Raw genomic sequence first — 18,007 nt, forward strand, 5'->3', positions numbered from 1 at the left:
TGTTGCCCAGAGACGGCGGCCCAAGAGGGACAAACCGAGCGTTTGAGTGGTGACTGTGTGATGAATAATCTGTAAACGGGACCTGCCTCCAATTACCTGCTTTGCGCTCGCTCGCCTTCACGCAGAGTTTTTGACCTCGGCGGGCCTAACCTACATAGCAAAGAATGTCAGGAGAGCAGACGTGCTAAATCATTCTCCACGAGTAATGAAAAGGAGGAGGAAAGGAGAGAGGAACGAGGAGAGAGGGGGAACAGGAAGGTGCAGGCGGACGAGAGGGACGAGTGACATGTGACGCGTGACGTCAAATGAACGCGTTCGTTCGCGGGAATGGAGAGTTCTCTTACGGAGGGCAACTGCACATGGTCATTATGTGAACCGATGACAAAGAGGTGTCAAAGGGAAGAAGGAAGAGGATGGAGAGAGTACAGCGAGAGGACAAAGGACTAAAAGTGAAGGAAAAACAGACAGAGAGCGCATTTAACAGAGTCCACACAGTGTGGATCGATGAGGGGGCTCAACACGTAATCTCGCTGTGTGCATGAAACTAATCCCGCAGGCGGTGGTGTATATCTCAGGGTGACAAGCAGGATGGTGTGCAGAGACCTCAATTTACCCTAACAGCCACGGATGGACACGGACACACACACACACACACACACACACACACACACACACACGCACACACACACACACACACACGCGCGCTTCTAAAATATTTCACATTAATATTCCTCTGGTTACTTGCACCCACATCCTTGAGGGCACTTTTCAGGCATAACAAACTATTTCCTGGAATCCTGTATGATTAACATTAATTGGGCAAATGAACAGCACTTACATATTCACAGCACTAACTTAACTGCTTCCTGCTTTTCCCCCCCATCACAGTCAATGGCATCCTCTATGTATTAATCTCACTGTCCAAACCGCAACAAGCTTAGAACCCAGTTCCTCTACTGTTCCACTACTTTACAGAGCTGCTTCATTTTTTAAGATGTCTGCATCAAAGATATCCCTAAGCAGTGGCCTAGTTTCCCACGCTACATCCTATTCATTACGTGTATTATGCATAGGGAGGGAGAATCTAAAAAAAAAGACCCCTTATACGAAGCGTCTTACATATGCAGGCTAGATGAACTGTACTGTATGTACAAACATGGAAGACATCAAGACAAAGGGGCGAGATTATTCAGTGCTATGATGAGTGAGGTGCACTGGTGCCAGACTGCGTGCGTGTACGTGACTGAAGGAAGACGCTGATGAAATCAGTCAGGCTCCACGTGCAAGAGCCAGAGGTGCTCTCACCGACGCCGGGCCTCGCCTCGCCTCGCCTCACCTCACCTGTAGCGCGTCACACACGCGTCAGGTGTCCTCCTGGCGGCAGTAGGGGAGGGGACGAGTCGTGCTCGCGTAACAGTTTCACTTTTTTCGCTTCGTTCGTCTGAAGGACGCTGCTGTTGTGTGCGTTGCACACTCTTCATGCATCTAGGCCACGCTGATGAGAACTGTATGTATGTGTACATTATGGTAATGATTTATGGTGATGCAAGCGTAAAAATACCGTCTGCATAGGCACACGTAAACACTTGGAATGTTCTTGATGTGTTTGTGTTTGTGTTTATTTGTATGTGAGTGCATGTGCATGGCGCAAGCGGATGGTGTACAGGGACACATTTTAATGAAGTCAGACTGCATATTTTAGCCCTGTGCGTGGGAAAAGGTTGAGAATGTGGGCACACGGCTTCTATGTACGGTCTGAAGCGTGCAACATTAATTATTTATGGATAATAAAACATACCTAAAACAAGAAAAAAGGTCATTTGGAGAAGTGCTTTATGAATATGCGTGTGTGGGTGTGCGAGTTCGTGTGTTTTTGAGCGCCCTACTGTATGTGCTGCTAACGTCTACAAATCAAAGCTGTCTTGAGGTACGCAACAAGAGTCTGGAAGTGCAGTGGATGCAAAACTGTCATACAAAGAGCAGGAACTGCACAGGCTGTGTAATAATTTACAGGCCTCGTATCAGAACAGCTAATGGAAGGTCATCTTTACAGGGATGCTGGAGTACCTCATGTGGGAATGCACACAGGAATGGGTATGGTGCATATTACAGTATGTATGTGCTTGTGTATGCACACCTAGGCTAGGTCTTGTGGCTGAAGCACTAATGGCATTCTTAATGGTAACGCCAGCCAATATGTGCAGTGTATGTGTGTGTGTGTGTGTGTGTGTGTGTGTATGTGTGTGTGTGTGTGTGTGTGTGTGTGTGTGTGTGTGTGTGTGTGTGTGTGTGTGTGGTGTGTGTGTACGTGTGTGTGTGTGCGTACAGTGTGTAGTGTGTGTAGTGTGTGTAGTGTGTGTGTGTGTGTGTGTGTGTGTGTGTGTGTGTGTGTGCGTGCGTGCGTGCGTGCGTGCGTGTGCTTTACCAGCGCAGGGCGATCTTGATGGGCGTGGTGAGGCATGAGGTGAAGAGGTCAGCGGGGAGGTCAGGGTTCATGGGCAGCAGCTCGGTGGCCTCGCACGCCGCCAGCTGGATGCAGTTCTTCATGGAGGGGGGCAGCGGCATCTGGGCCAGGGGGTGGTTGGGGTTGATGGCCGCCACCTAGGACCAGGAGAGAGAGAGAGAGAGAGAGATGTGGACACACAGTTAGAGACAGATACAGAGACAGGTATGCATACAAAACCAGACCACAGTCTGAAGGGGAGGGAGAGAGAGAGAGAGAGAGAGAGAAAGAGAGGGAGAGAGAGACAGAGAGACAGAGACTCAGAGACACACAGAGAGAGAGAGAGAGAGAGAGAGAGAGAGAGAGAGAGCGCAGAGGGGAAGTGAAAAAGAGAAATAAGAAATAATTCAGAGCAAAGACCCAGAGGACAAGCCAAGTAAACAGCCAGGAAAAAAAAACTGCGAGAACAAGAACAAAAGAAGCTAAAATACAACATGCTGTGTAGGAGGAAAGTTAACTATCAAATGAGATAAAGCTAGTCACACAGAACAAGACACAGAGTACAGACAAGGAGGAACGTTACGTTAACTATCAAATGAGATAAAGCTAGTCACAGAGAACAAGACACAGAGTACAGAAGAGAGGGAAGAGAGAGAGATGGAGAGAAGGATCGTTCAGAGAGATGAGGAGTCAGATCCATGACCTGACAGAAGCAATGATGAGAAGGTCATAAACGAGAGGAGAGGGAAAAAAAGATGACTGAACAGAAGAGAGAGACCCAGAGCCAGGTGAGGGAAGGGGGAGGACAGGAAAAGACAGAGGGGGGGGAAATTGGACATTACAAGGTGCTGTTGTTTTGCCCGTCGTAAGCCTCCCAGCCGCAGTATACTGCAGGCGGGAGCTGAAGGTCACCTTGACCCCCACACACTCAACCCATAAAGCGAGCGGGGAAAGTGACGGGGACACGGAGGCTTTACAGTCCTCATATCAGCAGCAGGCTGGGCTGGGTGGCAGAGAGGCAGGAGGCCGAATGAGAGAGAGAGAGAGGGGGGGGGGGTTAATGTGGTTAATAATGAATATGCAGCACAGTCCTCTTATCTCCCTCTAGACTGCCCTGAGGGGTGTTCTGGTCTCTTGATGGACCAGCACATCTCCACTCCGAACTGACCATGGCCAGACTCTTCCAGACGCTTCCGTGCGGGGCTGCACGGTAGGAGACGTCTAGGAGCAACAGGATCTATACATCAGTGCAACACTACAGCAATTTCCTGCATATAAGCCGCATTGTGTATAAGCCACAGGACAGTGTTTTATGCCATATAAACACCATATTAACTGCCCCCCCTGTATTAACCTCATAACTGAAGAAATGTAAAATCAATCAATAAGCCGTGGCTAATAGTCGCGAAATTACGGTAGTCAATCATCTCACAGGTGTCACCTGTTGAGACTACTCTATATGCTCTGTACGCTTGCTACTCTCTACTAACGTGTAACGACTATGTAATTACAACACACCATGCAATAACACCCTTACTGAGTGAACGGTATTAGAGTTGTTGGTCTGGTTTAAGAAGCACACACTCAAAGAAGGCATCTGAGCATTACAAGGTAATTATCTGATAGCATCCATTGCTGACTTCAAGTTCAGTCAAGAAACTTCAAAATATGTCTTCAAACAGTAACAGCAATGAGTGAGGACTTAATCTAGACTAGACTGGGTTCAAGATAAAGGCAAACACTCCCAGGAAGGCCTTCATAAAAAATAATGAACTTTCTGTCGACTAGCAATTTCATACTGTGCAGACTCTGTGAAAAACTAATCAAAACTAATCACTTGAGCATTTTTTATTTTTAAATGCCGCAAAATACATTTAAACTTTAAAAAATGCTAATTCCAAGTATGCCCTGAAATACTTTAAAAACCTCAAAAATGTCTGCCATTAAGCAGAATCTAGAGTAGAGTTTTTCTATTCTGTTTGTGCAGCTGCACATAGCTCCACTGAACCGGCTCTTCTGTCCACTGCAGACATCGCGCCGGCAGGATTAAACAAGCCCCCGTGTTGTCCACATGGCCAGCTTGCAGCCTGTTCACGGAGAGAAGAAAAACGCCGCGAAAAAAAACCCGCCCGAGCCGCAAAGTGCTAAAATCCTTTCTGTGTTTAAAAGTGCCAAAGGCTGGGCCTGCTGGGCGCCTCTGCTGCGACAGGAAAATCAGACGCTCGGCCGGCCAGTCAGAGCGCTGAGTCACGCGAAGGCAGCGATGCCACACACCCACACACACACACCGCCTGGCACGGCAAGGCGACGGGAGACAACACACACATGCAAACACACACGCACTTAAATGCTTACACGTACACACAAACTTGCAAATGGCAAAACACGCAAGATGTTGCACACGCACTCACGCAGACACACACAGACACACACACACAAACACCAAACATCATAGAGGAATATATTTTCATTTAATGATGAAAGCTGCAAGCATGATTCTTCTCTGGAAAATCACATTACACTGCTGTCTATTGAAACTGGTGCTCTATTATTTAAAAAGGGAGAGAGATTTCTCCTCGTCCTCCTCATAAGCTCTCACAACACTTGCTAGAAACACAGAACACTACACAGTAGTTTGTGTTCTGTAATAATTCTGCAATAAGTTTGAACTCGCTCCTAATGAACACAGCCACCCACACACACACAGAGACACAGAGATTTTAGAAATCCTAATCATCATGTCATTGTCTCTATCTTAAGGGTTCTGCTTTAAAACAGATCCAGTGTGCGCCGGTCCGGTGCGGGCGAGCTGGGTGGTGTTGGGTGGTGTGGTGCGGTGCCGTGTGTGCTGGCTGGGTGGTGTGGTGCGGTGCAGTGCCGTGTGTGCTGGCTGGGTGGTGTGTGCTGGCTGGGTGGTGTGTGGTAATTGGATGCGGTGTGGTGGCAGGGGGCCGAGGGCCAAGAGCCCTCCGCGGAGTTGCCAGCCAGGAGACAGCAGGGGCCCCCACGGAGGCCCCAGACACACACACAGAGACACACAGACAGACACAGACACACACACACACACACACACACACACACACACACACACACACACACACCGACACCGAGACACACACACACACACACACACACACACACACACACACACACACACACACACACACACACACACACACACCGACACCGAGACACACACACACACCGACACCGAGACACACACACACACCACACACACACACACACACACACACACACACACACACACACACACACACACACACACACACACACACACACACACAGACACACACACACACACACAGACACACACACACACACACACAGCCCATCTATCTGTCCAACTCTCCTCACCTCTACCCTCTCTCCTCCGCTCCCTCCATTTCATTTCACTTTCTCATTTTCTTTCCCTCTCTCTCGCTTTCTCCTTTCTCTCTCTGTCTGCCTCGCTCGCCATGTCTCCCCATCGGCAGCCCTCCCTGAGAATAATAGGAGCCGCGAGGGTTCAGGGCGGCACACTCAACACCCGCTGTCAGGTGCGAATTAAACCGCCAGTGCTCCGCACACTTCACTTGTCTACGGTTCAAGGTCATCATCATCATAACAAATCCAAACGAGCTACTTCTGCATCGACTAATTGGGTCCCCTTAAGACATGTCAGCAGGTTCGGTCTGGCAAAAAGATTAGGAATTAAGGAAAATGAACAGGTTTGATCAAGCGTGTAATTTCAGCGCATCAGGTTTGTTTTGTTTTTTTCGAGAGCTTGAGGTATTTCTCTCGGTGGTAAACAAAAGAAATATAGCTTGGCACAGACAGGCGCGGACAGAGAATAACTTCATCTTGTAACGCAAGGGTAAATATATGTGAATCCATTGTATGACTTCAAAGAGCTGCTGTCAAATGTAGCAGAACGAATGGGCCAATTCCCATGTCACAACTGGTCGCAGCATTGTTCCCTCTTTGTTTTGTTGATTCCCTTTTGCTTGTTTAAATGATATATAGCTCCCATACAATGAAACACAGACTATCCGTCTAATAAAAACATTGTTGCTTAGGGGTCTGCCCAACAAATCATAGTATCGGGTAATACAATTCTACAGCACAGGATAGTGTGTGCATTGCAATATAATCCTTATGGCAAATATGTCTCCAGAGTCGAGACAGGATGGTGCACACAAAAACATCCACAGTAATTAACATATTAGCATATTGTAATCCTACAAATTACCATGACAATCACCATGGCAGTGTTTTTCACCGGGGATATTAGGCTACAATTTAATTGCAGCAAATCTTTTTTTGAGTGACACTAATTCATAAGAGCAATCCGAGGGGACTACAGTCATCGCACAGACCCTGGTGCACACGCACACATAAAAACACACAGAGAGAGAGAAAGAGAGAGGGGGGAGAGAGAGACAGAGAGAGAGGGGGAAAGAGAGAAAGAGAGAGAGAGAGAGAAAGATCAAACTTTGGAGCCTGCTGCCTTGTATGGGGGCAATGCATCCATCAAGTGTTCATCAATTATTCATGAGCGATGGAGCTAGAGAAAGGGGAGGCCGTTTTTAAAGAGCAAAAGCAAAACACACACACACACACACACACACACACACACACACACACACACACACACACACACACACACACACACACACACACACAGAGGTCCATCTGACACACACACCCTCACAAAAACTCGCTCTCACACAACCATACACAGTCACAGAGTCACAGACCACCACAAATCCACAACACAACACAACACATCAAGGTCTCACACAAGGGCTCACAAACTCTGACATGAAAAGTGCGCTTTTGTCATGCAGGACAACAACCAGAGGCTACTGCGCTCCCCAAACAGCAGGCCTCCTGGACCACTGCGGATGTCAAAGGCAGCACAGCCCCCCTCCCTCCCTCCCTCCCTCCCTCCCTCCTCTCTCCTCTCTCCTCCACAAACACATGAAAGGCCCACAAATTTGGAGCTGATCAAGCTGATAAAAAGCAAATAGCTCCGGCGAGGCTCGCCCTCTAGACACCTCGATTACTATGAGAGGATATCCACACGGATCTGAGCCATCTCAGCCCCCAATCAAAGGGGCGTGCGGGCTAAATGAACCTGCGAAACCGCACCATGGAGTGTAGAACGTTTTTTTCTCCCTCTCCTTTCTTTTTTGGTTTCTAATATCCGTAATGATGTAGGGTTTGAAGCAATCGCAAGGGGAGGAGCATTTGCATTTGAATGGAGAAATAATGGGCTTCACAGTCATATGTGGGGAACGGATTTGCATTTCTGGTCTTTCAGGTCTTTATGAAAGGGGTTTAACCCTGAAAACTATAGGGAGATAGATTGAGATATGCACGCGTGCAAGAGAGAGAGAGAGAGAGAGAGAGAGAGAGAGAGAGAGAGAGAGAGAGAGAGAGGAAGCGAGCGAAAAAGAGAGCGAGAGAGAGAAAGAAAGAGGCAGAAAGAGGCAGAAAGAGAGAGAGCGAAAGTGAGAAGGCAAGACTGTGTATAATGTCCATGTGTGCTTTGAGTGATGAGATATTTAGCAGCCAACCAACTGTGTATAATTGAAAAGACACAGAGGATGCAGTGGTATGAAGCAAACACATCCCCTCACACAACCACACACACACACACACACACACACACACACACACACACACACACACACACATACACACAGAGTGAGTGCGTGCACACATGCCTGTCCCTGTTGTGGTTTTCTGAGCCTTATGTAAGCTCAGGAGTTGCGTGTATCGGGCCATGCTACATTGTCAAAGCAAGGCTTATAGGGGACTCCCCGCTTTGACTTCCTCCTGAATCTTTTATTGCTCCGGAACAAACCGCCCCCCTCCCCCCTCCCCCCCCCCTCTCCCCCACCCCCCCTCATCAGCTCCTCAACCACTCAGCATTGCCTTCTGCCACAGGAAGTCATGATGAACCTGTTCAGTGTACCAGACTGGGGTCACACACACACACACACACACACACACACACACAAACACCAGGTCCCTCAGGGAGCTGAAAAGCAAACAGGGAACAAAGCCTGCACTCCTCAAAAGCCCTGTTTCTGCAGCAGCAGAAACCAAAACTGTTGTGAAAACATGACTGGCTCTCAGACGCGGTGACCTCCACTCTAACTATTGTTTTGACTCGCGCTCTCAGCAGCAGACACAACAGACTGTGCTCTCTGCAATCAGAACTGGCAAAAGGACGGGGTTACTCTCATGTGGGCGCACACACGGCCCCTTTCATGTGTGTGTGTGTACTGCATATGAGTATTGAGTATATATGTGTGTGTGTGTGTGTGTGTGTGTGTGTGTGGACGCTGACACAGCCCCTTTTGTGTGTGTGTGTGTGTGTGTGTGTGTGTGTGTGAGTATATACAGTGAGGAGCACATGTATTTGATACCATGCTAAAACAGGAATATAAAATCATCATTTGACAATTGATCTTAATGCCTTAATTTAAAAAATGAGTAAAAATCAAACCGCCAAGGACACCAATTTTCTTTGTGATTGAAGAATGTATCGTAAATAGATAAATGTTTTCCTTAAATGCTAGGGGAAGGAAGTATTTGACCCCCTATGTAACCCTATGGGAATTTAGCACATAGGGTTAACATAGGGGCAGGCAGATTTTTATTTTTAAAGACCAGCTATTTCATGGATCTAGGATATTATGCATCCCGATAAATTTCCCTTGGCCTTTGGAATTAAAATAGCCCCACATCATCACATACCCTTGACCATAGCTAGAGATTGGCATGGTGCTTTTTCCAGTAGGCCTATTAGCCTGTTTGATTTGCATTGAGCTCAATGAGCATCAAACAGGCTAATAGGCCTACTGCAAAAAGCACCATGCCAATCTCTCGCTATGGTGAAAGGTATGTAATGACGTGGGGCTATTTTAATTCCAACGGCCAAGGGAACTTTATCAGGATGCATAATAACCTGAATCCATGAAATAGCTGGCCTTAAAAAATAAAAATCTGCCTGCCCCAATGTTAACCCTATGTGTTAAATTCCCATAGGGTTACATTGGGGGTCAAATACTTCCTTCCCCCTAGCATTTAGGAAGAACATTTATTTATTTACGAAACATTCTTCATTCACAAAGAAAATTGGGGTAGTTAGCGGTTTTATTTTTACTCAATTTTTGAATTAAGACATTAAGATCAATTGTCAAATGATGATTTTATATTCCTCTTTTTAGTCAACTTTAGCATGGTATCAAATACATGTTCTCCTCACTGTATATATGTGTGTGTGTGTGTGTATCTGTGTGTGTGTGTGTGTGTGTACACAGTATGTATGTGTGTGTGTGTGTGTGTATGTGAGCATATGTGTGTGTGTGTGTGTGTGTGTGTGTGTGTGTGTGTGTGTGTGTGTGTGCGCGTCTGAGTGTGTGAGTTGGCAAAAGTAGGAGCTAAAGAGATGGCCGTGACAGAGATGGAGGGGAGGGGACACGGGTCCAACTCAATTACAGCACTCCTTAAAGAGCTGAAGAAGGGAACACGGTCAGGCGTGCCCCATCTCTGTGTTTGCACCCCTGCCTCGCCTGTCTGCCTCCTAAGTGTTATTGATGGACTGTGGGTCTCCCCTCTCCCCTCTCCCCTCTCACTAGTTCCCGCTCCATCTCTCAGTCCTGATTCCCCTCTTTCTCTCCTTTTCTTGTTCCATCTCTCTGTCCTGCTCCCCCTCTTTTTCTCCTTTCAGTGTCCTCATCTCCCTCTCTCTCCTTCAATTCAATTCAATTCTATTCAAATAGCTTTATTGGCATGAATGTAAAATTTTACAATATTGCCAAAGCATTCAATACAATAGTTATACAGATAATAATAATACTAACAATATCAGAAATAATGATAATACAGATAATGATAATAATAGTAATATTGATAATAATGATAATAATACTAGTAATGATGATGGTAATGAAGTAATATCAGGCTGAATAATAATTTAAAAAAATATAATAGTAATAGTAAAAAAAAAAATATATAAATAAATAAATAAATAAATAAATGAAAAAGTAGAAAAAAAAAAAAAAAAAAGTTTAAGAAAAAGAATAGAGAGAAAAAAGAGTCTATGAATTACTATGTTATTGATCATGAGACATGGGCTGTTCTCTGAGGATGTGGCAGGAATGGATATATTCGGCAGCTAGGTGTATACAGCTGTCAACTTCCCCCAGGAGGAATAATAGTTTTTTATTATCACTTATGTTAAGAAATTCGGGACATATGTCTCCGAATTTACTAAAGTAGTTTTGCCTAGTGATTGTGTATCTTTTGCATTCGGTGAGAAAATGTTCAACTTTGTTCTCACAATGGGCGCACATACAGTACAGTATGCTTGTCTTCTCCCCCCCCCCATCATTAATCTATCAGCATTTTAATTCCTTAATCTTTTCTGTCTCTCCTTCCATAATACTCTCCCCGTCTCTCATCAATATTATCTCTGAATTCATCCCAGGTTGGGCATTCTTTCTCTCTCCTTGGTTGGGCATCCTCTCTTTCTCTCTCATTGGTTAGACATTCTCTCTCTCTGTCTGTCTCTCACTCTCTCTCTCCTTGGTTGGGCATTCTCTCTTTCTCTCTCATTGGTTAGACATTCTCTCTCTCTCTCTATCCCTGGATGGGCTCGCTCTCTCTCTCTCTCTCTCTCTCTCTCTCTCTCTCTCTCTCTCTCTCTCTCTCTCTCTCTCTCTCTCTCTCTCTCTCTCTCTCTCTCTCTCTCTCTCTCTCTCTCTCTCTCTCTCTCTCTCTCTCTCTCTCTCTCCATCCCTGGATGGGCATTCTCCCTCTCTCCCTCTCTGTCTCTCTCTCTCTCTCTCTGGATGGGCATTCTCTCTCCCTTTCTTGCTCGAAAAGAAAGACAGGCAGCTCCTGAGGCAGCTGAGGAGAATCCTGCTGCAGGCAAAGACTTCTGCAGCGGGTCATCCCCATACCAGGGAAGACAGCTCCCTTTAATATTTCACCAGCCGTCCATCAAAAATGTCCATCCCCAGCCTTTCTTCCCCTCCATATGCCACATTAATGAGCCTGGGCCAGACGTCCAGACTGCCATCACTACCTGGCGGCATCTTCCTCAGAATGTCTGCAGTTCTGGAATGCAGAGCAGTGGGCAGACAGGAGCCAAACACACATTCAGTGGGTCCGCCGGGCAAGGGCACCGGCTATTTCAGTCTACAGTCAGCCTAGTCGGCAGTCGAAAAAAAAAGAAAAGAAAAAAAACAACTTCCAGTCACGACGATGAGCATCCAGCATGGTTTCTGAATGCATAGGCACTGTGCCCCAAAACAGCCCCAAATCCACTGTGGAAGCCTTCCGAATACACCTTATTCAGTATACCTGGGTAGGACACCGCGCACATTCAATCAAGAGACGGCACAAAGATGAGGGACCCCCTGAAGTCCTCTCAGTACATGCTGGATTTCTGATTGCTTAAGATGCTGCGTGTGCCTCAGTGGTTGGGGGAGAAAAATAAACTTCAGGTGACCTGCGTGAACACGGGACAGCAAGAGGAACCCCTAATGCACACTCCCACTGAGCCCTAGTGACTGATGGGCTCTCCTACAAAGACTCTTCACACACACACACACAGATCTTACCTCACACATGCATACAAACACACATACAGTACATGCACACACACACACACACACACACACACACACACACACACACACACACACACACAGTCTGTGTCTCGGTGCAACACTACTACCACACTTTTCAAAAACTTTGCCATGAATAATTGAGGGAGCGTTCCGGCTATGATGATAAAAATTCAGCGGCGATGCCACAGCCCGAGATAAAAAAGCAGACGATAAATAAATAAATAAATAAAGTGATGAGCGGAGGAAGACGGACAAGGTAGAAAAAGGCCTCCCCAAACCGAGCGGCCATTACTAATTCATCCCTCTCCAGATGCCCGCTCTTCACTGCTGGCTGCAGGCCGAGAGCGCCAGCTCAACACAGACATGTTCATACCAGGAGTCTGCCCAACAACTGCCCTCTATATATTGCCCCCACACTCAAACATACCAGGAGTCTGCCCAACAACTGCCCTCTATATATTGCCCCCACACTCAAACATACCAGGAGTCTGCCCAACAACTGCCCTCTATATTGCCCCTGCACTCAAATATACCAGGAGTCTGCCCAGCAACTGCCCTCTATATTGCCCCTGCACTCAAATATACCAGGAGTCTGCCCAGCAACTGCCCTCTATATTGCCCCTGCACTCAAACATACCACAACTGCCCTCTATATTGCCCCCACACTCAAACATACCAGGAGTCTGCCCAACAACTGCCCTCTCTATTGCCCCTGCACTCAAACATACCAGGAGTCTGCCCAACAACTGCCCTCTATATTGCCCCTGCACTCAAATATACCAGGAGTCGGTCCAACAACTGCCCTCTCTATTGCCCCTGCACTCAAACATACCAGGAGTCGGCCCAACAACTGCCCTCTCTATTGCCCCCACACTCAAACATACCACAAATGCCCTCTCTATTGCCCCTGCACTCAAACATACCAGGAGTCTGCCGAACAACTGCCCTCTATATTGCCCCTGCACTCAAACATACCAGGAGTCTACCCAACAAATGCCCTCTATATTGCCCCTGCACTCACACATACCAGGAGTCTACCCACCAAATGCCCTCTATATTGCCCCTGCACTCAAACATACCAGGAGTCTACCCAACAAATGCCCTGTATATTGTCCCTGCACTCAAACATACCAGGAGTCTGCCCAACTAATGCCCTCTATATTGCCCCTGCACTCACACATACCAGGAGTCTGCCCAACTAATGCCCTCTATATTGCCCCTGCACTCAAACATACCAGGAGTCTGCCCAACTAATGCCCTTAATCATGTATGATATATGGATAGGGGTCAAGGCTTTTGAGAGAATTCTTACCCACTACAAACATTAAAATCAATATAGAATGGACAAACTATACATGATAATGTACACAACACAGTTCTGTCAACAAAGCAAATCTGCCAAAAACTACTATGAGAATTTCAAACCACAACATGAGGCAACAATCCAAACATGGAAAGGAAAAGTGAGCAGGGCCCCGAGACAGAGCCAAATGCGTACATTTTTAATGAAATCATCGATGGGAGAAATCAACCGTGCGTCTAAAAGCTCTGGATCATCAAAGAGCTACACGGGAGCTCAACGCGGTGAAACCTGGCTGATTCAGGCCCTCGTTTAAACACCCCGAGAAATGAGAAGTGAGAGACTAGGAATGAAATATGCACCCTGGCTTTACAAGAGGTTCCACACACTGAGACGTGGAATCAGAACGGGGGACCAAGAGCTTCTATTGCCTCTCTCTGCCCGGTGGTGCCAACATGCCCACCGAGTTCCACATGCCCCTCGTGTTCTGCCCCTGGTGTTCTGGGGGCCCCGCAATTGGCTACTTGCACAAAAGGGCCTCAGTGCACTTGTTTCTTTTCCGGCGGAGCATTAACTGTGTCGTAACAGCATCCTCTGCTATATTCTGCTGCTAACATCTTCACTCCGACAATGAATATCTTGTTTGCTCATCATTAACAAAAATCTTAACGCATGCATAAAGCCTTTTTTATCGTAATGTGCCGATTCACTAGGTGCAACAACACCAAACCAGGTCCTTGTAGGCACTAATTGCATTAACAATAGTAGCAGGCTCAAAGTCAAACACTCCACCGGAAAAACAAACCAGCGCACAAGAGCTTTTCGCGCAAGTAGCCCATTTTCAACTGAAAACTCCTAATGACTGTGTGCCCATGAGCCTGTGGGGTGGGGTTGGAGCGGTAGGTGGGTTTGCACCGAGTCTCAGAGAGCGAGACACCGGAGAGGAATGGAAGCTCATTTCCTGCAGGCTTAATAACAATAATGGCCAGCAGCGCAGAACTGCTATACAGGAAAAGGAGAGTGATGTGTGTGTGTGTGTGCGACGGAGGGAGAGAGAGAAGGGTGTGTGTGTGTGAAAGAGAGGAATTGCTGATAAAGATATGGAGAGGATTGGGCAAAGTCAGCTGGTTGATACATGTATGTATGGACAACAGGTGGGTGTTTGTTTGTAAACACATGTCACCAGTATGAGAGTGCAGATGTGCATGGTGCATGCAGCAAGAAACACTAAGTGTGTGTGCATATCAGACTAGCTTTGGGGTGTGTGTGTGTGTGTGTGTGTGTGTGTGTGTGTGTGTGTGTGTGTGTGTACACGTGTCTGTGTGTGTGTGCGTGTGTGTGTGTGTGTGTGTGTGTGTGTACGCACTTGTGTGTACACGCGTCTGTGTGTAAGTGTGTGCGTGTGTGTGCATGTGTGTGCGTGCGTGTGCGTGTGTGTGTGCACATTTTTTGGACGCACCTCCAGCTCCTGCTCCCTCTGCAGGGCGAACTGCTTGAAGGACTTGACGATGATGCCGGCGTTGGAGCAGTCGTACACAAAGATGGACGGGCTGCCCATCCAGGTCTGCAGGTCGTAGATGGACAGGGGGATGTACTGCGTGTAGTTCTAGAGGGACACACACACAAACACAAGAGCTGATGTGGAGTCCAGTCAAGACAGGAAAAATACAGAAACAGACAGAGGGGGGGGGAGAAAGAGAGAAAAGGAGAGGAAAAAGACAGAGAGAGAGAGAGAGAGGAAGAAAGAGAGAGAGAGAGAGAGAGAAAGAAAGAGAGAACAGCAGGAAGGAACAAAAGGGAGAATGAATAGGATAATTAGCGAGCGAGAGCAAAAGTGTCTGGTTAAATTGCAATGAAAATGAACAGTCAGAATGAGTGAGAGGGAGACCGCCTCCCTGCTGCACCTCCCCCGATGAGAACAAGCGCTGGAACGCTTTGGAGTTCGGGGAGAAGAAGAGGGGTTTGAAGTCGGGATTTAGGAGACGCGGACTGGAGCCGTCACAGAGCTAGGAGCCAGCGTTTCACCGACCATCGACCGCGCTTCAGTCGCTTTACCTGGCAACGTACGGAGGCATGACATGCTTTACCTGGCAACGTATGGTGGACATGAGGAGAGATGGCAAAGACAGAAGACAAGTAATAGGAATAGATAGGAAGAGTGAGAGAGAGAGGGAGAGGGAGAGAGAGAAAGAGAGGGAGGAAGAGAGAGAGGGAGAGAGGGAAAGAGAGAGAAAAGAGAGATGGAGGGAGAGAGAGACCATGACATGACATGCTTTACCTGGCAACATAGCATGACATGAGGAGAGATGGCAAAGACAGAAGACAAGGAATAGGAATAGATAGGAAGAGTGATAGAGAGAAAGAGAGAGAGAAAGAGAAAGAGAAAGAGAAAGAGAAAGAGAAAGAGAAAGAGAGAGAGAGACCATGGCATGACATGCTTTACCTGGCAACATACTGTACAGTGGACATGAGGAGAGATGGCAAAGACAGAAGACAATAAAGGAATAGATAGGAAGAGTGATAGCGAGAAAGAGGGAGAGAAAGAGAAGAGAGACAGAAAGAGAAAGAGAGAGAAGAGAGAGAGAAGAGAGGATGTTGCTGCGCAGAGTGAGTGTGAGTGCCAGTGCAGGTGCCAGAGCGCCGTGGGCCGTGCGGGTACGTGTGCCAGGGCACAGCAGGGCTGTCAGGACGGGCATCCACAGTATGCTCTGATGAAACATTATGAAACAGAGACCTGTCTTCCTGCCGGATGAGAGAGAGAGCGCACGTGTGTGTGTGTGTGTGGGTGTGTGTGTGTGGGTGTGTGGGTGTGTGTGCAGTACTTTGCATATTGATGTCTCCAATTTATTTGTGCAGATAATGAGATTAAAGATGGTCAACAAATGGAGATGCATGTACAGTATGTATGTGTGTGTGTGTGTGTGTGTGTGTGTGTGTGTGTGTGTGTGTGTGTGCGTGTGTGTGTGCAGTTGCATTTCAGAAGGTGCATTTGCAAGTGCGTACCAAATGTGCATTTACTGCATGTGACGCAGAGTGTCTGAAGTGTGTGTGTGTGTGTGTGTCCCTCCGTGTCTGTGTGTGTGTGCATATGCCAAGATGTATGAGCAGTGAGCACATATATGCGTGTCCCCACGTCCACACCTGGCGCGCGCCTCACCTTGTTGAAGACCCAGATCTCCCCGTTGACGGTGGGCCGGGGCACGCCGTGGCCGTTGTAGTGGAAGAGCACGCGCTCCTCCTTGGCGTTGCGGCGCAGCGACGTGCACAGCTTCTTCACCTCGTCCACCGTGGGGTCCAGACTCTGCTTGTAGCGCGCCTGCAGCAGGAACACAGGGAACGGACGATGAGGGAGCGCCGCCACACAGCCACGGATCAAAGAGCAGTGCATAATTACACAGCCTTCTCCCCCCCCCCCGCCCCCCCAGTAGTGGCCATTATGGTGCAGTAGAAGAGCTGAGCTCCACCTCATTTACAGGATGGAACATGGAGAACATACTGTAGAGGCAAGACTGGAACACAGAACATGGAGAAAACAGAGGCAAGACTGGAACACAGAACATGGAGAACACAGAAGCAAGACTGGAACACAGAACATGGAGAACGCTGAGGCAAGACTGGAACACAGAACATGGAGAACACACAGGCAAGACTGGAACCCATAACATGGAGAACACAGAGGCAAGACTGGAACACAGAACATAGAGAACACAGAGGCAAGACTGGAACACAGAACATAGAGAACCCAGAGGCAAGACTGGAACACAGAACATGGAGAACACAGAGGCAAGACTGGAACACAGAACATGGAGGCAAGACTGGAACACAGAACACGGAGAACACCGAGGCAAGACTGGAACACAGAACATGGAGAACACAAGCAAGACTGGAAGATTATTATTATTGTATTGTTTTCATTTGTACGTCACTCTGGCCAAAGGCGTCTGCCAAATAGCCATAACCATAACAATAACCATGACCATAAACAAGGCAGCACAGCTCAGCAACAACAACTTGACAGCCAGTCAAAGTGAGGCTTAATGAGATTTGACCTGTGGGGGGGTAAGTCAGAACTTTCTAGAAGGTTTGCTTTAGAAATGACTGGGCTGCTCCACCAGCTCGTCAGCAGCAATCAGCCTCCATTCTCATCTCTCATAACTCACACAAGTCTCTGTGGGCACTGAGGACTGCTGCTGGAGCGGTGGTGGGAAGAAAAAAGAGAGTAAAAAATGCTAAAATTGTGTAAAGTAGGTTTACACAGAGATGTTTTTTCAGGATCATTAAGTAAATGTACAAAGCCCAAAGGACAGGCCCTGGGTTGCTGGGTTGTATCTTTGGAGGGGTAACAAAAGTCCTTTTCTTTCGACTGCATCCAAGCCCCCTCCATCCAGAGCAGTAGTGCCGGGGAAAAAAAAGAGGGAGAGAGTTGAGGAGCCAGGCAGAAAGTAGGCTATGACTGCAGAGCCCACCGTTTCATTTGCGTCAGTGAACGCACACCCTGGGACCATGGCTGATATCTCTCTTTGCCCATCATTCTCTCTCTCTCTCTCTCTCTCTCATATGTGGAGTGGTGTGTTATAATGAGACTCAGACTTCCTCACACAAGTTATCGCCATG

General features: G+C 47.4%; 1 protein-coding gene across 1 annotated transcript in view; it reads right to left on the minus strand.

The window, feature by feature from the left end:
* Positions 1 to 18,007, minus strand: part of rptor (regulatory associated protein of MTOR, complex 1) — a 174,092-nt gene that overhangs the window by 102,540 nt on the left and 53,545 nt on the right. Inside the window, exons 5-7 of the mRNA XM_062545481.1 lie at positions 16,551 to 16,709; positions 14,853 to 14,999; positions 2,426 to 2,601 (exon numbers count right to left, since the gene is read on the minus strand). Of these exons, the coding sequence (XP_062401465.1) occupies positions 2,426 to 2,601; positions 14,853 to 14,999; positions 16,551 to 16,709 (482 nt within the window). The remainder of the gene's footprint in view (positions 1 to 2,425; positions 2,602 to 14,852; positions 15,000 to 16,550; positions 16,710 to 18,007) is intronic.

The sequence above is a fragment of the Sardina pilchardus genome, chromosome 1, assembly GCF_963854185.1.
Source record: "Sardina pilchardus chromosome 1, fSarPil1.1, whole genome shotgun sequence".
Lineage (NCBI taxonomy): Eukaryota > Metazoa > Chordata > Actinopteri > Clupeiformes > Clupeidae > Sardina > Sardina pilchardus.